General features: G+C 36.7%; 1 protein-coding gene across 1 annotated transcript in view; it reads right to left on the reverse strand.

Moving 5' to 3' along the window:
- The window catches only part of ANAPC4 (anaphase promoting complex subunit 4), a 41,155-nt gene that overhangs the window by 14,170 nt on the left and 2,280 nt on the right, over positions 1 to 24,705 (reverse strand). The window contains exons 2-17 of the mRNA XM_060012734.1: positions 23,766 to 23,871; positions 21,938 to 22,070; positions 20,335 to 20,409; positions 20,193 to 20,219; positions 20,056 to 20,100; positions 19,320 to 19,404; positions 18,582 to 18,686; positions 17,209 to 17,292; positions 16,051 to 16,137; positions 15,564 to 15,628; positions 14,763 to 14,805; positions 14,578 to 14,654; positions 13,026 to 13,126; positions 12,890 to 12,941; positions 6,465 to 6,520; positions 4,113 to 4,159 (exon numbers count right to left, since the gene is read on the reverse strand). Of these exons, the coding sequence (XP_059868717.1) occupies positions 4,113 to 4,159; positions 6,465 to 6,520; positions 12,890 to 12,941; positions 13,026 to 13,126; positions 14,578 to 14,654; positions 14,763 to 14,805; positions 15,564 to 15,628; positions 16,051 to 16,137; positions 17,209 to 17,292; positions 18,582 to 18,686; positions 19,320 to 19,404; positions 20,056 to 20,100; positions 20,193 to 20,219; positions 20,335 to 20,409; positions 21,938 to 22,070; positions 23,766 to 23,871 (1,188 nt within the window). The remainder of the gene's footprint in view (positions 1 to 4,112; positions 4,160 to 6,464; positions 6,521 to 12,889; positions 12,942 to 13,025; positions 13,127 to 14,577; positions 14,655 to 14,762; positions 14,806 to 15,563; positions 15,629 to 16,050; positions 16,138 to 17,208; positions 17,293 to 18,581; positions 18,687 to 19,319; positions 19,405 to 20,055; positions 20,101 to 20,192; positions 20,220 to 20,334; positions 20,410 to 21,937; positions 22,071 to 23,765; positions 23,872 to 24,705) is intronic.

Raw genomic sequence — 24,705 nt, forward strand, 5'->3', positions numbered from 1 at the left:
AAAAGACACAGACTGACTGAATGGATACAAGACTCTGATATATTATGTCTAAAAGAGACCCACTTCAGACATAGGGACACATACAGACTGAAAGTGAGGGGATGGAAAACGGTATTCCATGCAAATGGAAATCACAAGAAAGGTGGAGCAGCAATACTCATATCAGATAAAATAGACTTTAAAATAAAGACTGTTACAAGAGATAAGGAATGACACTACATAATGATCAGGGATCAGTCCAAGAAGAAAACATAACAATTATAAATATTTCTGCATCCAACACAGGAGCACCTCAACACATAAGGTAAATGACAACAGCCATAAAAGCAGAAATCGACAGTAACACAATAATAGTTGGGGACTTTAACACCCCACTTACACCAATAGACAGATCATCCAGACAGAAAATAAATAAGGAAACATAAGCTTTAAATGAAACAACAGACCAGACAGACTTAACTGATATTTTTAGGACATTCCACCAGAAAGCAGAAGAATACACTTTCTTCGCAAGTGCACACAGAACGTTCTCCAGAATAGATCACATTTTGGGTCACAAATCAAACCTTGGAAAAGTTAAGAAAACTGAAATCGTATCAAGCATCTTTTCCAACCACAACGCTATGAGATTAGAAATCAACTACAGTAAAAAAACAGTAAAAAATACACAAATACTTGGAGGCTAAACAGTGTGCTGCTAAATAACCAAGAGATCACTGAAGAAACCAAAGAAGAAATGAAAAAATACCTAGAAACAAATAACAACGAAAACACGATGAGCCAGAAACTAGGGGATGCAGCAAAAGCACTTCTAAGAGGGAAGTTCATAGCTATTCAAGCTCACCTCAAGAAACAAGAAAAATCTCAAATAAACAATCTAACCTTACACCTAAAGCAACTAGAAAAAGAACAAAGAAAACCCAAAATTAGTAGAAGGAAAGAAATCATAAATCAGAGCAGATATAAATGAAATAGAAACAAAGAAAACAATAGCAAAGATCAATAAAACTAAAAGAAAACTCTTTGAGAAGATAGACAAAATTGATAAACCGTTAGCCAGACTCATCAAGAAAAAATGGAGACGACGCAAATCAATAAAATTAGAAATGAAAATGGAGAGATTACAACTGACACGGCAGAAATACGAAAGATCGTAAGAGACTACTACAAGCAACGATATGCCAATAAAACAGACAACCTGAAAGAAATGGACGAATTCTTGGAAAAGTACAACCTTCCAAGATTGAACCAGGGAGAATTAGAAAATATAAACAGACCAATCACAGGTAATGAAATTGAAACTGTAATTGAAAATCTTCCAACCAACAAAAGTCCAGGACCAGATGGCTTCACAGGTGAATTCTATCAAACATTTAGAGGACAGTTAACACCTATCCTTCTCAAACTCTTCCAAAAAATTGCGGAGGGAGGAACACTCCCCAACTCGTTCTATGAGGCCACCATCACCCTGATACCAAAACCAGAAAAGGATATCATAAAAAAATAAAATTATAGGCCAATATCGCTGATGAATATAGATGCAAAAATCCTGAACAAAATACTAGCAAACAGAATCCAACAACACATTAAAAGGATCATACACCATGATCAAGTGGGATTTATCCCAGGGATGCAAGGATTCTTCAATATACACAAATCAATCAATGTGATACACCACATTAACAAGTTAAGGAATAAAAATCATATGTTCATCTCAATAGATGCAGAAAAAGCTTCTGACAAAATTCCACACCCATTTATGATAAAAACTCTCCAGAAAATGGGAACAGAGGGAACCTACCTCAACATAATAAAGGCCATATATGACAACCCACAGCAAGCATCATACTCAATGGTGAAAAACTGAAAGCATTTCCACTAGGATCACGAACAAGACAAGGATGTCCACTCTTGCCGCTCTTATTCAACATTGTTTTGGAAGTTCTAGCCACAATAATCAGAGAAGAAAAAGAAATAAGAGGAATACAAATTGGGAAAGAAGAAGTAAAACTGTCATTATTTGCTGATGACATGATACTATACATAGAAAATCCTAAAGATGCCACCAGAAAACTACTAGAACTAATCAATGAGTTTGGTAAGGTTGCAGGATACAAAATTAATGCACAGAAATCTCTGGCATTCCTATATATTAACAATGAAAAATGAGAAAGAGAAATGAAGGAAACAATCCCATTTACCATCACAACAAAAAGAATAAAATACCTAGGAATAAACCTACCTAAGAAGGCAAAAGACCTGTACTCAGAAAACTATAAAACACTGTTGAAAGAAATCAAAGATAACATAAACAGACGGAGAGATATACCATGCTCCTGGATTGGAAGAATCAATAGTGTGAAAATGACTATACTACCCAAAGCAATCTACATATTCAGTGTAGTCCCTATCAAATTACCAATGGCATTTTTCACAGAACTAGAACAAGAAATTTTACAATTTGTATGGAAACAAAAAAGACCCCGAATAGCCAAAGCAATCTTGAGAAAGAAAAATGGAGCTGGAGGAATCAGGCTCCCAGACATCAGACTATACTACAAAGCTACAGTAATCAAGACAGTATGGTACTGGCACAAAAACAGAAATACAGATCAATGGAACAAGACAGAAAGCCCAGAGATAAACCCACGTACATATGGTCACCCTATCTTTGAAAAAGGAGGTAAGAATATACAATGGAGAAAAGACAGCCTCTTCAATAAGTGGTGCTGGGAAAAATGGACAGCTACATGTCAAAGAATGAAATTAGAACACACCCTAACACCATACACAAAAATAAACTCAAAATGGATTAAAGACCTAAATGTAAGGCCAGACACTATCAAACTCTTAGAGGAAAACATAGGCAGAACATTCTATGACATAAATCACAGCAAGATCCTTTTTGACCCACCTCCTAGAGTAAGGGAAATAAAAACAAAAATAAACAAATGGGACCTAATGAAACTTCAAAGCTTTTGCACAGCAAGGAAAACCATAAACAAGATGAAAAGACAACCCTCAGAATGGGAGAAAATATTTGCAAATGAAGCAACTGACAAAGGACTGATCTCCAAAATATACAAGTAGCTCATGCAGCTCAATATCAAAGAAACAAACAACCCAATCCAAAAACGGGCAGAAGACCTAAACAGACACTTCTCCTAAGAAGATACACAGATTGCCAACAAACACATGAAAGAATGCTCAACATCACCAATCATTAGAGAAATGCAAATCAAAACTACAGTGAGGTATCACCTCACACCAGTCAGAATGGCCATCATCAAAAACTCTACAAACAATAAATGCCGGAGAGGGTGTAGAGAAAAGGGAACCCTCCTACACTGTTGGTGGGAATGTAAATTGATACAGCCACTATGGAGAACAGTATGGAGGTTCCTTAAAAAACTAAAAACAGAACTACCGTATGACCCAGCAATCCCACTACTGGGCATATACCCTGAGAAAACCATAATTCAAAAAGAGTCATGTACCACAATGTTCACTGCAGCACTATTTACAATAGCCAGGACATGGAAGCAACCTAAGTGTCCATCAATAGATGAATGGATAAAGAAGATGTAGCACATATATACAATGGAATATTACTCAGTCAAAAAGAAATAAAATTGAACTATTTGTAGTGAGGTGGATGGACCTAGAATCTGTCATACAGAGTGAAGTAAGTCAGAAAGAGAAAAACAAATATCGTATGCTAACGCATATATATGGAATTTTAAAAAGCGGTACTGATGAACCCAGTGGCAGGACAGGAATAAAGACGCAGACATAGAGAACAGACTTCAGGGCATGGGGGAAAGGGGAAGCTGGGATGCAGTGAGAGAGTAGCATTGGCGCATATACACTACCAAATGTAAAATGGGCAGCTAGTGGGAAGCTGCTTCATAGCACAGGGAGATCAACTCAGTGCTTTGTGATGACCTAGAAGAATGGGATAGGGAGGGTGGGAGGGAGGCTCAAGAGGGAGGGGATATGGCGATATATGTATACATATAGCTGATTCACTTTGTTGTACAGCAGAGACTAACACAACAATTGTAAAGCATTTATACCCCAATAAAGATGTGAGAAAAAATACTACTATATACCTTATTCAGCTCAGGAAGTACGTGGTCTTCCGTCATTCTCAACATTGCTGGAAATATAAATTTTAAAACTATCTTTAAAGGGAAACTACAAACATAATTTTAATTATAGATGCATTTCAAAAAATCAATGTATTTCACTGGACTACATTTTCCATTTTCAACAGCTTCTTGTCACCAAGGAAAACTTATTTTTCTTCGAAGAACTAAAAGAATTTAAATTTGATTTATATTTTCAGGATCAAAATGGTTGGGTATAGCCATCCTAAACTATTATTTTTCATTTTCTCCTTCAATTCAACCCACTGCCACTCCAGACAAAGAAACCTAACTGCTGCCTTGAGCTAAGACTACGTGTGTAGGGATTCCTCCTAACTCGGTGATGTTTCTTCTCTTAAAATGTGCAAGCAGTTCTTTCCTCCAAAAGTCTCAGAATACCAAAAAGATGTATTTCTTTCCCTTGGGCTTTTTTGCTACCTGAAGATATTTGCACTAAGACTTATGTGTGTAAACACACACTTACATGTGTGTATATATATATTTATATACTTTCTTTAATATTGTGGTTGGTTCTTTTTGTCCTTTCATAGGGGTGTCTTTATCAATACCGTGTTTTCTATACATTACATCCGCCTAAGTCAAGAAGTATGCTGCATGTGCTTTTGCATAGTTTTGAATATGCTTATATTTGGCTAAGAGCACGTTGGACATTATTCTGCAAATATGGATTATTTTAAGAAACTGTTTTTAATTAATTCAAACTTCTAAATTATCTGAAAAACCAGCCATAATCTAGGTTCCACTAATTCATTTATCCATCCAAAAATTAATTATTGAGTGTAATATAGGTACTAGGGCTATAGCAGTATAAAAGAAGTCCCTGCCTTCAGGGAGACTGCATTTTACACAAGAGCAAACCAAGGTTAGAGCGCTAACTAGTGGCAGCACCCAGTTACAGTTAGGTCTCCAGTTCTCCAATCCAGTGTGCTTTGCTCTAATGATAAGGACTGAGCAGTAATTCATTTATCTTCTTATGCAGCTTCTTATTACAGTTAGGACAGGCAATAAGAATATAAACTGCCTAATTACTCCAATAATTATCAGTAAAACCAAGCTACTACTTCTGTAAAAGAAAGTCACTTCTAAGGTTTCGTTTAATTTTAACATTGTAATTTATTCTAATTAACTCTGATATTAAACAGGCTGGCCTGATAAACACTTTGGCTCCCCATTCTGGCTAGTGTTGGTATGGTTTTGAGAAAAATATAAGAATTTTAAATGTCAACATCTACAGATCGCTTTCATTTTTTTATTGAAAGCAATTGTACTAGGCTAACAAATATGAAAAGTCTGTTTTAAAAATATGAGAATTAAAGATCTGGGCATTTGTTTCAAGGATATTAGCACATTATAGGTAATTTACTTTCTATTTTACTCTTTAGAATTTTAACAAATATGGGATAAATTCCATTTACGACTAAATTTTGCATATGTTGGAGGGAAATGTATGCTAAATTATTTCAAAGATATTAATAGAGGTCACAAAAATAGCAGTACAAATGGACCTAAATAAAATATGCATATCCTGTAGAGTGAGCATTAAAACATTTAACATCAAGTCAGTAACTATTTGTTAATTACCTACAAATGCAAAGATACTGTGGAGACATAAAGAAAGGCCACAAGTGGTCTGCATTCTATTTAGCTAGGGCATCATTTTCCAATAGAAGAGATAACGGAAATGTTCCAGCTCTGTGCTGTTCAACATGGTAGCCACTAACCACATGTGGCTCCTGAGCACTTAAAATGTGGCTAGCATGACTAAGGGACTGCGTTTATAATTCTACATAACTTCAACTAATTGAAACAGCCATACATGACTAGTGGCTACCATAATGAAGGGCACAGATCTAGAGACAGAAGACCAAAGTATAAAACAGGAGCTAAGCTATTCAAGGGCAGAGGTTTTGTCTTATTTTTTCTCCCCCTTTTCCCCCAAATCTAACACCTAACAATACCTAATACAAAGCAGAGATTTAAAGAATGTTATTTTAACCTAAGGAGACATTACAAGGTAAATAAGGGTCAATTCTCAGTGAGTGACAGAGACAATCAATGCTAGAAGGTGCATCTGCGGGGGTGGAGATGGGTGGGTGTATAGAAGAATAAGACTGGCCATGTGTTGAAAACTGCTGAAACTGAGTGACTAGTAGAAGGCAGATCACTTATACTATTCTCTCTACTTCAATAGGTATTTAAAATTTACTACAGTAATTGAAATATGCTAAACTGATACTCCCACAATTTTTTTAAAAAGTGCTAAAAATACAAGAATGCTTCATTCAATTCACTTACCCACATACAGCCACCGAAAAAATGCTTTGAAGTTTTTCATACTGCTATCTATAACTCTAGAAGATAAAAATAAATCAGAAATGAAATTATTATATGGGGTTCATGTATCATTGTTCAATTACTGTAGAATATAATAATCCTTTTTGTTCTACTATATCCTATCTGGATGACATTTAAGCCTTTACAACAGATTTAACAAATAAAACACATACCCAAAAATAAAATTTCAAAAAAGCAAATCCTGATTCTCTTAAAAGAAAATGCAAATAACTCAGATTCTAACTGATTATAACAGCCTTGCCACAAACTGTGTAACAGTCTTTCCTTTCCGGGCACTCAGTAAAGTACGAAATCCTTTTCTAACTTTGGAAATAAAAGAAATCAGAAAAAAAGTTTCCGGCACCATTCTCAGTTTAAAAAAAATACTCACTGATCAGTAAGAAGAAGAAAACATCAAACACAAAAGAAAATCATTATTATAAACTTGTAATATGTCACTACCACTAGCTCTGATATCAACAGACATTACTTTTGGAAGTTGATTTTTTATCCTTACAGTAATGAATCTCAAAATTTGAATTTCCTTGGGCTTTACACAAATGTACCCCCAAGATTAAGGGTTATAAGTGGAAGTCATCTTCCCTTTGATGAAACTGTCTCTGAATATAAAGATGGATATCATTTTTTTAAAAACCTCTTTAAGCTCACATCTGTAAGATAATTACTCTAAGCAAATAATATGTGCACTTTTCACCCCTAAATCTCAAAGTCCCTTCCAAGCATTAAATGTCATAAATACTACTGGAGAAGTAGGTCAGCATCATTAACCTTTCTGTACACAGTAAAACACCTGACATAAAAGACTGTAACATCTCTTGCGTTACCAATCACTATGATCAAAATTGTCTTGCAGCAAAAATGAAAAACAGAAAAGACGTTCCTTTCTGTCTTTCCCAGTCAATACTCTCACCTCAACCCCCAGGCAACCACTGATCTATTATAGGCTAACGTCAAAGTTCTCACTGCCTCAGTTTCTCCATTATAACCTAAAATAATGCTATATTCTACTTAGCTCAAAGGAGGAAGAAGTTAAATCAAAAACTACCTTCCACTGAAAGGTGAAAGGTGATCACAGAAAGCTTAATATTTTATGTTCACTCTCTGCAAATACGAAGAACCAAAAAATTATTCAACATTCAGGAAAAGGAATATCATTTCTCCTCCTGCTTTGTTCTTTGAGTACACACATCTGTAATAAGCTCTACCTTCTAAAAGCCCAATAGGGGCTTCCCTGGTGGCGCAGCAGTTAAGAATCCGCCTGCCAATGTAGGGGACATGGGTTTGAGCCCTGGTCCAGGAAGATCCCACATGCCACAGAGCAACTAAGCCCGTGTGCCACAACTACTGAGCCTGCGCTCTAGAGCCTGCGAGCCACAACTACTGAAGCCCGTGCCCCTAGAGCCTGTGCTCTGCAACAAGAGAAGCCACTGCAATGAGAAGCCTGCGCACCGCAATGAAGAGTAGCCCCTCTCGCTGCAACTAGAGAAAGCCCGTGCACAGCAACGAAGACCCAACGCAGCCAAAAATAAATAAATAAATTCATTAAAAAAAATAAAAGCCCATTAAAATGATGGTGGATTGGTGGGGAGAGGTGGATGTGTTATAAACTCACACACAAAAAGAGGACACTAGAAAAAAAATTTTTTTGAGTTTCAGAAATGTCAAAAGCCGACAGAAGACTAGTGATTTGGTGAAGGTCACCAGAGGCGGCCACGTGCCAGGCATTGTGGAAAGAGAGCAGCAAGGAGTCATCCACCCGGCAGATGCCAAGGATACTCAGTCCTTAGAAACATCAAGTTCAACAGAAGACATTAGGATGACATCTGGGGCTGGACAAAGGAGGACAAACTGAAACACAGAGTGGCCAATACACTCTTTCCCCCAAAATATGAATGCCCTAGGCACTTACTTCCTTCCAGACAAAAACAGAGTTCTTCAAGGAAGCTGAATAAACTGGGAAGAGCCAAGGCGGTTCTGGGTCGGCACTGGCTGCCCACAGCACAGGTCCGCATGCTCTGGCACTCATGCTGGCTTTGGGCCGCTCTGCACCCAGCAATTCCAGGCAACTTTAAACTGCCTCACGAATAAATATGAGTAAACAATCGGGCATCAGGTTTTTGAAGAAAGCTTGCAACAAGAGACCAAAATAAACAGCAAAGTGACACACAAAGAGGAGATAATTCAGGGAGCAGCAGAGATTTTTTAAAACTCTAATTAACGTCCTCAGAGAGCTGTGGGAAGATGTCACATCCACAAAGCAAGAGCACAGCTTTGAAAAATGATTAAACAAATAAGAAAACGCTTAGAAATTAAAAGACGGGACTGCCATAATAAGACATTCAATAGCATGGTTCAGGTCAAAGATCTCGTCCTGCACTCCACCTGGGCTATTTATTCTAAAGTTCACACCCTAGACCTTCATTACCAACGTGAACCTTCTGTAAAAATTTATTTATTTATTATTTTTGGCTGCGTTGGGTCTTTGTTGCTGCACATGGGCTTTCTCTAGTTGCAGCAAGCGGGGGCTACTCTTTGTTGCGGTGCATGGGCTTCTCATTGTGGTGGCTTCTTTTGCTGTGGAGCACGGGCTCTAGGCACGTGGGCTTCAGTAGCTGTGGCATGCAGGTTCAGTAGTTGCAGCTTGTGGGCTCTCTAGAGCGCAGGCTCAGCAGTTGTGGAGCACGAGCCTAGTTGCTCTGTGGCATGTGGGATCTTCCCTGACCAGGGCTCGAACCCATGTCCCCTGCATTGGCAGGCGGATTCTTAACCACTGCGCCACCAAGGAAGTCCACCAACGTGAACCTTTTAAATCTCAATTTAAAGCACCCTGCTCACCAACAGCCAGCAACTATCTTTCCAGTGACTTTTCTCCAGTAGCCCAACATTCATCCCACCAAGACTACCACCTACTAGTTCTACCACCTTTCACTGTCTCGCACCCCCTCTGTGTCCTCACTTCCCTCCTAAATCAGTACAGATTTGAGGTTTATCATTTTAATCATGCCCTTGCTTCAATTTCTTGCCTCCCCTTTGCTTCCTTTTACTCACCAAGCCTAGTAAATCAAACTGCTCACCTATTCTGTGCTCCCACTCGAGCAGCTGACCCTGGCTGGAGAAAACCACACAGCCATGTTGGCTGGTCTCATTTTAACGCTCCTGGGAACGCTAACCAAGCAGCCCTTAGCACTACTGACAATCCTCCTGCTTCATCAGCCCATTCACGCTCCTACTGTACTAGACAAATGGCTCACACCGCCTCCTTTATTCTCAAAGCTCAATACCACTTCACCATCCTTACCTTCAGCTGATGACAGAACATTTCATATTTCCACTAAGATAATAAAAACAATTAGAAGTGAACATCCCCAAGCCCTCATCTGCTCATATACCAGCATCTCTGACCCCTGTCTTGGCCTTCTCTCCTATAACTATGGAGGAACTATTTTTCCAGCCCCTTCCCTGACACACTAAATCCCATCCCCTCTTGAATCCTCTTGTTCTAGCAATCTTCCCTCTCTTTGCCATCTCAGCTGTTCCCCTTCAGAAGAACATTCCCATCATAAATAAATATGCTCTAATTTCTCCCATTGTAAAAAGAAAGAAAAACCCAACGACTATTTTTAAATGCTGGCCATTCCCTTTACAGCAAAACTCAAGAGACTACATTTGTTGTTTTCTTTGCATCTGCTCTCATTCTGCATCATACCTGCTCCCATGACGCCACAGAAGTGGCTCTCATCGAGGTCACCCATCATCTATTCTGATAATATTCTGATCTATTCCACTTCTGGTCCTCACCTTACTTGACTCAGCAGCATTAGACAACCAATCCTTCATTACTTCTTGCAATGCGTCCTTCACTCAGCCTGCAGGACACCCACTCCTTGGTCTTTCTGCCTCTCTGGTTTCTTTCGCTAGCTCCACATCAACCCCATTTCTAACACTGGAAAGCCCATCACCCAGTCTTCAGATCTCTCCTCTAAGCGCACTAACTATCCCATCCAGGTTCTTGGCTTAAAATAATACCAATGTGCTGATGGCTCCCAAATTTACATTTCCAGCCGGGATCCCTCACTTGAACATAATCTCATACAATCAACAACATGCTGGACAGCTCCACCAGGGTATCTAACAGACATTTCAATTTAATATGCCTAATACATTGACCATGTGATCAAAATTAACATCAATAAGAAGAGGTAGATGGACACTGTTTGCCTCTGGATCTGACACCTTGAGAAGGACACTCCACCGATTATGTAATATTCTGGCCAGGGATGTATAACTTGAATCAAACCATGAAAAAATCAGATAAACCCAAATTGAGGAACATAAAATACATATATATTTCCTATATTCTCCCCCAAGTCTTCCTCATTTCAGTAAATGTTAGTCATACTCTACCAGGTGCTTAGGACCTAAACTTGTAATTATCTGTGACTCCTCTATTTTTACCATCCACACAACCATTCAGCAATCTTGTTATTTCTACTTTCAAAATATATCCAGGTTCTGACCATTTCTGATTCTGACCACCATTTGTCTCATGGCTTCTGTCCCTGCCCTCATATCATCTATTCTCAATACCAAGTAAATAACAAGAGGGATCTCTTTAAACCTAAGTCATATCCTGTCGCTCCAGTGCTAATAACTCCCTAAGAGCTTATTAAACCCAGAGTAAAAGCCACAGTCCTTACAACTGCCTACAGGCTCTACACAACCTGTCCCATCCTCTGTGACCTCTTTCAATTCATCCCCTACAACTTACATTGTTGTTCAAGTCACTTTAACTGTAGTGGCTCCTTGAGGTCCCTCATATATACCAGGCATGCTCCAAACTCAAGGCCTTCATACTTGCTGTCTCCTTTGCCCCCAAAGTAACAGGGCTCACTCCCTCCTCTCTCCAACATCACCTTCTCAGTGAGGCCTTCCCTGACCAAAAAATTGCACCTCTTCCCCCAGCATGCCCTAGGTCCTCCTTCCCTCATTAGCTTTTCCCACCACTACTTATCACTATCTGACTTGCTGTATGTTTTAATTATTCATTTCTTTATTGTCTGTCTCATCATGTAAGAATATAATATCTACGAAGGCAAGATTTTTTTTATCAGTTTTGTTTACTGCTATACCCTAAGCATCTAGAATAGTGTTTAAAACATAGTTAAATGCTCAATAATTGTCTATGATGAATGATAGCATTGGATAATTAAGTCAAGAAAATTTCACAGGAAATAGAAAAGACAAAGATATTTTAAAAAATGAGAGTAAAAATAAAAGACATAGAGGATCAATCCATGAAGTCTAATATCTGACTAACTAGATTTCTAGAACAAAAATCTAGTTAAAAAAAGGAGAGGGAGAAATTATCAAAATAATAATACAATATAGAATTCAGGTTAAAATGGCATTTTCTTATTATGAGTACAACAAATGAGAAGACCCACATTTAAAACTCTATTGTGAAATTTCAACATATCAAGGATGAATAAAGCTTTTTGAGAGGAGAAAAAAAATAGCACACAAAGGAATGAGAATCAGAAGCACCAGACCGTCCACTGGCAACAAAAAGGCCAAAATACAATGGAGCAAAGCTTTGAAAGTTCTATGAGAAAATGAATCCCCCTTCATAATCTATACCCAGTCAAAACCATCAATTAAGTGTGGGTGAAGGAGAAAAGACCCAAAAGGACACACAAAGCTTACCCTCACACATCCGTTTTCTAAGTTACTGGAAGATATTTTCCACAAAGTGATTAAATGAACCAAGAAACAGAGGAGATCCTGGAAGTAAGGATCTAACCCATGAAAGCAATGAAGAAAACGCCAGGGCGGTGGCTGCACGAGATGGAGCCTGCACGCAGGCTGGTGCAGGCAGGGGGAGGCTAATGGAACAGGCAGCAGGGACAGAGGCAGTTCCAGGGGTGTGACACTGCCCCTGAGACGGCGGAGAGCCTGAGGATGTGAGCAAGGCAGAACTGTGCAAGGAGAAAGCAAGCAGAGTCTAGGAAAGACAGACATACAGAGAAGAATAATTTCTCAAAACTGGTAAGTAAAAGAAAGGCAGTACAGTCATACAATTTAGAAATATGGAAGTAACCTACAGACCTAAAACCAGAAATAGTTAAAAGGATTCCCTCTGGAAAGAGGACCTGGGGTGAGGATGGGCGGGACAGGAAAATACCACTTTAATGTATGAAACTGCTGTGCTATTGGACTGTTTTAATCATGTAAAGGTATAATTTTGATAAAAACTTAAAAACTCATTTTTAGAAAATCACAACAATTTGCTACATTCTTATTTATAAGTAAAAAGTAAAACATTTTCAAGTTAATGATTCCAATATTCAAGTATCCCCAATACTTACTGAAGAAGTTCATTTGCCTTGAGTATGAAAGAACCCACTGCAGTAATAGCATCTAAAAGGAAGTAAATAAATAAATATCATTTGTCAAGTAAGTAAAGTGGATTTAATGCATTCTATTGAGGAATTAAATTACCACCTTCAATTCCTGAAGCATCTAGTCCAAGAGGTTCATATTTTTGCTTCCATGAAGCCATTCCTTTCAGTTCACTCAAATGGTATAATAAAGACTCTGAGCCACTATCAAAAACAGAGCAGAAACACCATCGTCAAGGTGGCAGGCAGCTACTATCTTGCTTCAATATTTCTAAGTTTTCAGAAATAAAAACTGAAAGTAACTTTTTCTATGAGAAATAATTATTTCTCAAATTATTTTGAAAAACTGTAGAAGAACATTTGGTTGTCATGACTAGTGAGATGAATATATGACCACAAGATTAAACTTTGTAAGATCAAATTATGCTCCACAGTTAGTCCTGGCACTTTTAAGATAGTCATATCGTTCACCCAACAGCTATGTATTTAACATTCAACAAATATTTATTAAGCTCCAACTTTAGGTCTGGCACTACGCTAAATACTGGGGACTTAATGGTGAACAAAACAAAAGGGTCCTCATGACACTGCCAGTCTAATGGGGGAGACAGTCATAACCATACAATCAGACAGTATATCATTCCAACTACCATAAATGCCTTAAAGGAAACACACCAGGTGCAGGTCTAACAGAAGAACCTGATCTAATCTGGGGATTAGAGAAGGCTTCTCTGAACAAGTGAGATTTGAGCTGAGAGCTAGAGAATGCAAGTGAAGAACAGGGTGGGAGTGTTCCAGAAAGCAAAAGGGCTGTACAAAGGCCCCAGGTAGGAGAAAAACTGTCAAGTTTGAGAAGGCCACCAGTGTAGGTGAAGCAGATAGGCAGCCATCCAAAGGTCTTAGTCCTAAGAAATGGGAAGACACTGGAAGTTTTTAAATAAGAGTAACATGATCAGATCCACTGTGGAGAATATATTTGAGGGGCATAGCGTGGACTGGAAGAGACCAGGCCAGAGGGTCCTAAAGTGATCAAAACGGGAGGTGATATAGTAAGGCCCAGGGTCTCAGCATAAAGAAATTTATCAAAATTTAAGCCAAACACTGAACATCTACCTGCAAACTGCTTCACTGAGGTAGCTGTAGCTAGAAACAGCATGAGACTTGAAGATCTGGGACAGTCTTGGCTCTGACACTTAATAACTTTGGGTCAGCCATATATAACCATTCTGAACTTCAGTTTCTTCTAAATGAGGATAATCATAACCAACACCTTGCCAAGGAGTTAAATGCAAAAATATATACATGCTTTTACATAACATATAAAATGACATACAAACTTACTTAATTTCACCACTCAAAAAAGGGTATATGCCCTATTCAAGACATACCTCATGGCTGTCTGGGTGAGATAAAAGCCCAGACAGGGCCTCGGGTGGTGAAAAGATGTTGGAAAGTTATTTCATAAAGCAGAACTACCATTATTGACTCTTTAAATCTTGGGCACACCAAGAGTCCCCTCAAATGCTAATGCAACAATCTTTGCCAGAAGAGGCTCAAACAGAGAATGCCAGATGATGAAAAGAAGGTTGCAGAAAGAAGACCAATGCCAAGTACGTGTAGATGCAATACCAAACGAGTCTACATTGCCTTCATACCTCTGTAAGTGACTTATAACCAATTTTTGTATACTGGAATATGATGACTCTATAGATTGGCCAAGCTTTTTTAAGCCCTAATTAAGAGAAAAAAAAGTATTCAGCATACAAGTAAAATACTATATGCCATTCTAAAAAAAATTAAGAATGTGTTCATAGCCATTAAAATACAAAGATAACCGCACCTTTACTGTTAACTGGTTCATTAAGAGGGTCTGAAGTTCAGCACTAGAATGAAAAAGAAAGTATTTTTAGTCTCCTCTATTCAAAATCTGAATGCATCACTTAAAACGTTTAAATTTCAAAGAACAAACAAGATTTTTAAACAAAATTAATAAAAAGAAATAGCCCAACAAAAATTAAGACTTTGTTGTACTCACAAAGAAATGGGCAAAACAGGAAACAATAAAGTCTAGGAACAGACTGAAGTAGATGTAAGAATGTACTATATGCTAAAATGGTATTTCACACCAGTAAGAAGAAGGTGTAATACTCAATGAATTATACTGGGCAATTACCTGAACACTGAAAAAAAAAAGAAGTTAGTCTTCCACAGCATATGACCAAATAAATCACATCTGGAACATGTAAATGGAATAAAAACATAAACCGCAAAAAAATCTCTGGAGGAAAATACAGATCTTTGAACACTTAATATGGGAAAGATCTTTTTAAGAATAATGTGAAGGCAAATACAATAAAGGAAAAGACTGATTTGGCTACAAAGAATTTTAAAATTTGTATACATTTAAAAAGTACATATATAATATATTTACATATATTATACATACACTCAGAACAATCACATTTATGTAAAAAATAAATACGTGAATAAAAATGCCTAGAAAAATATATACTACTTTTTTGGTCTTTGCGCACCAGAATTTTCTTTCTTTTTTTTTTTTACAATGAATGTGAATTGCTTTTGAAATAAATTACTTTAAAAAGAGAAGGAAAAGCAAGAGTACCTAATATGAGCTCATTACCTTGCTTTCCCCCACAACAGCAAGTCCATGAATTCATCTTGCACTGATGTGGTTGTATTCTTTTCCTAGAGAAAGATCAATAAAATCGTAATAGGTATTTTTTAAATTATAAGCATATTTATTCAAAATTACAGGAACATGTCTCCCTTTCTTATTACCCTTAGCCTTCTCTCAAATTCATATTTAAATTGATTATCTGAATAGCAGTTACAGGAAAACAACCAGAAAGCTCTTCCAACTCCTGTCCTTAATCCCCAAGCCCTACCAGCTCCACTTCACAATCCTGTCCCCACCTAAGTTGTACCAAGGGGAAGAGCTGGTGTATCACTCTCTGAGATAACAGTATGAGGTTAGACCAAACCGTTTGAAAGAAATCATGATCTGAGCCTTTTACAAAACAGACTGATTTTTCTCATGTCCTTCATGAAGTAAACAAGGATAACGTGCATTCTTTAACACCTTCCATGGGAAACTCCAGGCATATTACCTGCACAAACTTGGTGAGACGAGAATCCATCTGCATCAATATTTCTTCCCATGCTTCACACATACATGTCAGTGACAAATTTATATACTATTAACAAGAAGACAAAAATATTAAAGTAGCAAAAAATATTTAAGTCTACATGCTAACTAAATAATACATGTTTCTTACTGTCAACTGTCTCAAAGAAGTCCAAAATTTACTATAAATCACTTTTAACTCAGTTAAGCCTGAGAAAGAAAAGACTATAGCTAACACTTGATAATCATTTAACTATCAAACTTTCTCAAATTCAGTTTTTATCTGGTAAAACAGATATTTTCCAGCTTTCTACATATAAGATGCATTTTATATACAGTAACTGTCAAAATGCTGACTGGCCAACTATTCAATTTTCAAACAGTATCCTTTTAAAAAGACACTAATCTCCAGAAATCTTTGACATGAAGTACATGTAGCTCCTCTATGCAGATGCAGACTCAATTTCTCCAGTCCTTCAGTCGGGCTGGCCTTGGGGCTTAGTGTGACGAAAGCAGAAGTCTAAGGCCCCAGAAGATTTTGCATGCTTCCACTTGCACTCTTGACACCCCTGCCGTGGCCACCACTTCATGAACAAGCCTGGTCCAGCCGGCTGGGAGATGAGGAATGTGCAGTCCAGACAAAGCCATCACAGCTATGGGACACTTGGACCAGCCAGCTGACCACCAATGTACGACCAAGCCCAGCCCCGAATAGCTGAACCTGGCCCAGAACAACAGAACCTTCTAGCTGAGCCCAGCCCAAATCGTCGACTAAAACACCAATCACAAGCTAATTTGGGGTGCATTTATCATGTACAAAAGCTAACTGATATGATGTTTTCCATACTACTTTATTTGTAAAAACACTTAAAATTCCAAAATATTGTTTTATTTATGAGAATGTTTAAAAAGGTTTAAACTACTTTTTTTCTTTTCCTTTGGAGAAATAGAGATGGGTAAGAGTAGATTTTCAATTAAATTTCTCTTTCTTGCTTTAACAGACATTATAAACTTGTCTATCAGACTAGACACCTCCGCCACATAAAGTTGGCTTTAAGAAGTAAGATTTTCAAGTTTTTTATTTACAGAACATTAGAAATTTATAGTAAACAGTCACATAAAACAAGCTATAAATAAATACCTGTAAAAGAGCCGAAATGTGAGTAAACTTTCTGGCCATTCGAGTTACTTCAGGTAAGAAAGAGTACAATAGATTGGTTTCAAGCTGTCAAATCAAAATAATAAAGTAAGTTACAAGCAGACATATTTACTTCTTTTAAAGAAGAGTCAAAGTCTAACTACATATCAGAAAGACTATGCCAGACTCTGCTCCTTTTGAGCATAATGGTTTGGAGAGTAACAGAATACAATCTTAGGATTTTCTAATCTGCAGTGTCTATCTATGCACAGATCACCCTCTCGAGGTGAGCAACCCCTTCTACATAGTTAGAATAAATGTAATAATCTATTTTATAACACTCTTATGAGGAATTTAAAAAATGATCACAAATTTCTGTAAAAATGTTAAAGGAATTATAGTTATTGATAAATACAAGTGAAATATCTATTACAATGGTACATGAATTATCTCAACAGAGTTTGAAAAATACCTATTACAAATTTCACATTAATAGTGAATCATTTTATTACAGCACCAAATGCAATCCTGGAAATCACATTTTCACAGAACCTTAAGATGAAGAGCAAATATGAACAACTGTTCAGCAAACGTCAGGAAGTTAAGAGTTCTCTGATGTTCTGAATACAACGAATGTTGGAAGGCATCACATGCATCACACCTTGCATCTTTTCACCCTACTTTTGTTTGAGAGCTCATGCGTTCTTAGGCTAAGTGGCTGGGTTATCTGCGATGAAATTTTAGGGAAGATTTTCTTGAAGACAAGGCTACAATCTAAATAATCTACAGGAGCCCAGTTTCCACAATCTATGATACAAACAGCACACAATGAAAAAGGGTTTTCCCAACATTAAGCAGTCATCTTACACAAGAGGCAATGTGTTAGTTAAGAGCACCAGCTCTGGAGCCAGACTGCGTAGCATCACTTTCCAATGCTCACCAAGCAAATTACAGTTTGTGTGCCCATTTACTCAACTATAAAATGGGGATAATAGTACCTACTTATTAGGTTATTGTGAGGATTCAAATGAGTTATACTGAATCACTCAGTACTGGGCACATATTAAACAATTAATAAATATTAGCTTTTATTATTATTAGGGTCAGAATCCTAAGAAAACACTTGGTACAAAGATGGAACTGGTATAGCAATGAGTTAATATAGTCATTAATAGACCATATTAACTATGCTGTGCCATTGGAATGGTAAGGTATTCACCAGTAGGACTCTATATATGTCTTAGAAGCTCCAAGTCGATTTTTTTGCTTTGTTTTGTTTTGATGACCTTAGAATCCAGTGAAATGGATAATAAAAAACTATAAAACCTTTAAAAATATATATTTACCCTCTGCTGCTATTAGGTTCCAGTACTCACCTGAAAGTACGAAACTTCTGGGGCACCACTGGTGGAAACTTCTGTGACCACTGACAATGATTTCAAATCACTTGATAGACATAATGCAAGACAAGTACCAACAATCTGTAAAACAGTCAAATCTCCATTATATGTAGTGTTATTGCTAGACTGCATCTGCTTACAATATAGGAGGCAAATATTCAGAGCTCTAAAAAGCAGAAACACATGCCTGGCTCCTGCCACACATGTGGCACATGAAGGCATGTATCCTCTTAGTTGCAAGGACACAAACACACACCCCCAACAAGGGGCCCAAACTAAGTGTTGGAGAACTAACATTCCCACAGAGCCTATAACATTTTCTATCCATTTAGGGAACTGTAAGAATAAGAAGAAAAAGATATGGAGAAGACTGAGACTGAGCATAAGATTGCTTCTGATGATGTTTATCAAATTCCAATCACAAAGTATAGCTCTTAAACACAAGACTAGAAAAACATTAAATCATAATCCAGTGTATCATACCAATCTTTTTGTTAAGAAAAAAATTTTTGACTAATTCCACTAAGAGCCCCTGATCTTCATAGACATCGTATCACTATTCTTAGTAGGAAAATTATCCTTTTAACACTTAAGAACAAATAATTCCAATAACTGAAATTAAGAAAAAAAGTAATGTTTTATTCTTTTTCCATAAATCAGTCAGCTGCTATATTCTAAGAGAAACAAAAAGGAAGATTTTAAAGAAAAACTTACCCCAGTGACTCGAGCAATTTTGAACATTCCATAAGCATAAAGCTCAATAAATGCAGAGCTTCCTCCAAGGACAAGAATATTAAGCCTAATTAAAAATAATGCAACAAGCTGAGGACAACAGACAGGAGCGAGTTCTTACACCAAGACATGCTCCTGCCCTCACATAATCTGCATGTTCAAGCTTCCTTGTGGGGGAACTGAATCCCACAACAAATTCACCAAGCCTCAATCACATTGGGCTTATTCCTTTCTTTCAAAGGAACAACATACATTTCATCCAGCCTAAAAAAACATCAGTTTACAGTAAAATAAGAATATATTATTTTAATGATGATTATATTTGTATACTCTCAATAACAAAATCATCTCTTTTCCAGTTAATATAAAGCGCCAACAGTTTTATCATGGCTCTGATGCTAAATGCATTAAGTGTGCTTAAAGAACCTGAACATTTAAATTTAAATTTTAGAAACTCTAGCACTTCCACCCTCCTTTACTTTTTAAAATGAAAGTACATCATAATATTAAACTTGATACAACCAAGTATCATAGAATAAGAACGAGTAAATAATAGATATTGTCTGTTTATTGTTCAGAGGTATTTGTCAGCAATGAAATAACATGACAAATAAGGAAATTGTCCTTGGAACTTTAGTCTAAAAACTGCCTCAAATATCAAATATCAAATTTAAGAAAATAAGACTTGTTAAATATTTAAGATATCTGCAAGATTTACCTGACGTCTCCCAAAAGCTTAATAATTTCATCAGAATTTTCTTCACTAAAATATAAACATAAATTGGGTTATCTTTAACTATATCTTTCAAATAATAAAAGAGTATCTTACTTGCAAGGAAAAAAGGCATATCTTACCTAAATATTTTTGAGGTGTTGTTATAACTAGAAAAAAACCAGAAATGCATTTTTTAAAACACATGAGAAAATTGTCAGTGTTAAAAGGAAAGGAAAGAAATCTGCAAGATTAATTCCAATGAAATTAAACTCTGATACTTACTTTTTGGGCAGTGTAGGAAGTTTCGGTAAGAGAAGATTTGATTCATCCTCAGAATTATAAAAGGACGTTAGAACACTAAAAAGGTGAAAACAAAACAAAAACAAGTATTATAAAAACAAAGATTCTACTTTTCTTTCCATTAAAAAATACTAATTTTTTTAAATGCCCAATTTTATACATCACACCAAGTAAACAGATGCCACACACAGTTTATCACTGTAAAATAGTCACTATAACAATCACAAACAAGAAATAGAAAAGTTGGAATTTCTTCATTTACTTATAACGTTATTTCTGGGGAAAAAAAATCAGCCTACCCACTTTACATTTAGAGGAACAAATATTTATAAACAATTTTCTCAGCATATGAAATGTATTCAAATGTATTCAGTATCAGCACCAGATACAGACTGACTGACTGAACTCTCCTCTAAGAACCAACACTGAACATATGAGTTCCAAGAGTAACTGTAAAGAACACTGCAATTATTATATAATGTAATGATGGCTTCTATAGCTTACATACATATGAAGATGTAAAAACCCAGCAGGTACATAAGATGACAACCACGTATTTTGAAACAGTCTTATTTATCCCCCCCCCCCTTTTTTTCAATCCTATCTCCGAATATGGCTGGAAATAAATGAGTAAGAAGGTGAAAAAGTAGTGTCCTGAGAGACCCTGGAATCTCCACATAATATTTCTGAACTCTTAATGAAAAGCGTGTTAGGAATACACTTAGCAGGTAACTGGACTGAGATAGAAATTACATGGTATATTCTGTTCCTCTAATCTTCTATGAATTCACATGACCATTTACAACCTTTATTTGATGATGGATTAATCACTGTTTTATCTACAGTGAATTTCAAACCCCAGGCTAGACCTTGTTATCTAATGCTTTATAGTCCCTTTCTTAGGAAATTTGTCAATTAATAATCAGGATTTACAAATTCATTTGATATTAACTTAAAACTTAATTAGAATGAAAAGAAAATTATCGTATTTCCTCAAAAAAGAAACTTTTATTTTCAGTATTCACTAAGCCCATTGATTCTTTAAGCCATCTTTACTGCAAACCTGGCGTAGTACTTGACTTCACAGACTAAGGCAAAACTATTTTCACAAAATAAGGAAACTATAGGGACCATGAACACAGAAAGAACCCATTCAGCATCAAAACAGAATGCTCAATTCAGCACTTTTTGTACTCTAAGGATATTCACTGGGACACAAAAACACAAAGCTCCAGGTGAAATATATGGTGAAAAGGAAAACAGAACCTCAATTTGCTAATCAATGATTTTAATTAATATTCCTTGAATGTATAAGTCATCGATACAAACCGTTAAAAATAACTGAAAAGAAAAATCTTGGCCACTGAGGCGTTACTGCTCCAATAAGAAAAGAGATTTTTTCAAGAGAAAAAAAACCCAACAGAGCATTAAAAAAACTGCAGCTTGATAAGCTTAAAACAAAAAGTTAAATGCAATGTACACATACTCAACACCCAGATACTCCTAAGTTTCCACTTTTAAAAAATGAGAATTTCAAAAACATACTACTGTGACTACTGGGGTTTTTCTTTTTTTATTACTCAACCTGCTCTCGACGGTCACTTCCATCCAATGCATACAAGAAACTGGAGCCTCCACAGAAAAAGAGTGCAAGCTTTCAGGTTTTTCTACATCACACAAAACGATTTTCTTGGTGTCAGCAAGAGCAAAGGCCAAAACTAAAGAAGAAATAATCAGAATAAGTTAGTGCAATATTTGAGAAAAACAGGTATTTCATTGCTTCCCCAATTTTACTATTTTAAAGACAACATAATCATAGAAATGATTTAACCCCCAAATCCTTGCTTTAAATAATTAAAAAACTAAAAGATATCTTTGCATATAGTTATGCTGTTACCTATGCTTATTTTCAAATGCTCAGACTTTCATGAGCAATCTACTACTTTCTCGTGTACTGTTCTTAACATCTTACGTATCACAGCCTCTAGACTGGAACCTTGATGCCAAGCAGAAAATACTGAACAGGCATCAACAAATAAACAATAATATCGTTATCACCAAGACATATTGGTCCCCACCCAAAAGCGGAAAAGTGATTCCATCTGCTTGGTTCTTGGAAGGTTTTTTATTCCTTTTTTATTTCTAACCCTTAATGAACAGGGCCATCAAATACCGATGGGTCTTCTTCCTTTCACTGTGGCTGAATTATCTAGTATAGTTTCTCTACATAAGTCATTAACATCGTCCTAACATATCAAATTGAAGAATTTCTAAATAGAGGGCTGTGAGTTTCACTGTATACCAATATATGCAGCTTTGCTAGATGTGAGGCAATCCAAGTCTCCTCTTCTTCAAAACGATTTAAAGCAATCTTGAAATAATCATTACCAAAAAAAACCCCTATTTTACTGTCGAAAATCACAAGACATTTTTTAATGATAAAAATATCATCTACTTAAATACATTTTCACACACACTGACTTTCATAATTTTTGAGATCGTGGCATTTTTGGATGAATAGTGCAAGATCTCAAATTATTACTTACAAAAGTTCTCTAATTTTACACATACTTTGTTTTTATGTAAAAGATGAAACAAGAACGGAGCAAAATGAGTACAGACAAAAATAGTTGTTAACTGTAAAGTGACAGGCTTTCAGGGCATTTTTACATACTTATATTTATCTAGAAAAAAAGTAAGCAATAGGGAGTACATATCATTTTACAAAAACAATTCTTTTTCTTTTTTTAAGCACCAATGATACAGATGAACTTTAAGCTGTGTGATTTGTAGCATTTTCCTGTGCTGACTGGACATGTACAACAGCTCAAACAATGACTGTCCTTGTAACAACACATGGAAGAGGAGAGTTCAGTCCTCAGAGCTACAATGCAGCAAGCTACAACATACAGGGCACCAAAAGGAGTAAGATCACACAGAAGTTGCAGGAAGCGGGTCAGAACTGACAGTCCTTCAGGTGAGGCAAATGTGCAGAGAGAATATTTATGAGCCACTCATTTAATGCTAAAACACATTCTGGGGAGAAAAGGGCCATGATGGTACTGAACTGACGAGTGAGTGACAAATGAAGCTTAGGGCAAACAGTGCAGGACAACACGACAGCGAAAGAACAAAACCAAAGTACTCTGTATATTCCTATCAGATTTCTTTTCAGCCTTATCTTTGCCAAGAAGTCAGATTTCGTTTTAGAGATATCTTTGCCAAGAAACAAGATGGTAGAATTAATCTGAGTTCTATGAAAACACTTTAAAGCATTTGAAAAAAAGGCAAAGTTCCCAAATTTAGAATTCTAGTATATAATAAGAACAATAAATTCTTTCTGGAAATAAATTCTCTTTACAGAATACTCCTTCTGAAAAACAAAAATGTATTTTTTACAATACTATCATTACGTTTGCCATCTGGTCTCCAAGCCAGACAGGTCACTTCCTTTCCTGTATTTTCATTTGGTGGAAAACTCCAAACTCGATGAAAACTTGCAAGTCGATGAAGTAAAACCTGAGACAAAACAGATAATAATGGCAAATAATAAAAAATCCGTTTCCAAAAATAAAATATAACTAGATCCCCACTATAAATTTTTTTAAAAATCATATCAAATATAATATTTAGCTATCAGAAGAAATTCGAAGACAAAAGTGTCTGAATGAACTTAAGGTATTTTCAAAGAAATGGCTGAAACAAGGTCTAATTTAACCCTGTACCCTATACATTTCCTAACTTTCATGTCAATAAGAGACTTACCTTTTAGAAAAGGAATAAGGCTGTCCAAGAAGATAACGAAAAAAGCAATAAAGGACACAAACAGAACTAGAAAGGCAGCTGTGTAAGATCAAGTAACACGAAACTTGGAATCAGACAATTTCAGCTGTGTCACTTACTGGCCATGGATCTCAGACAAGTCACTTAGTCATTCTAAATTTCCATTTCCACCGGGTATATTCCCACCTTGGAGGATAAAGATGACGCCCTGGAGCTCCTTGTGCTTCAAAAGTAAAACTGTCCCTACTCTCTCCTCTATACAACCGGTAGAAATGAAGAAAAGGCCTCGAACTGCATGTGCTCCTGAAGATTCCCCCCCCCCCACACACACACCTTCTTAGTTTCCTGTACTCACAGCTTTACCACTCCCTGCCTTATCTCATAGCATCCTTCCTTCACTCTTGGTTACAGGGAAGCCAGGACTCCCAAGGAATCGCTCATCCCCGAGACCCAGTGCTCTTTTCTGAGCCCATCTCTGACTTTCCTTACTTCTGAAACCCTTCCTCTGTGCCCTCTGGAATTCATGGTCAGGTATCAAGATCCCCTGTATCTTCACTGTCTTCCCTGAAA

The sequence above is a fragment of the Delphinus delphis genome, chromosome 5 (genome assembly GCF_949987515.2).
Source record: "Delphinus delphis chromosome 5, mDelDel1.2, whole genome shotgun sequence".
Classification (NCBI taxonomy): domain Eukaryota; kingdom Metazoa; phylum Chordata; class Mammalia; order Artiodactyla; family Delphinidae; genus Delphinus; species Delphinus delphis.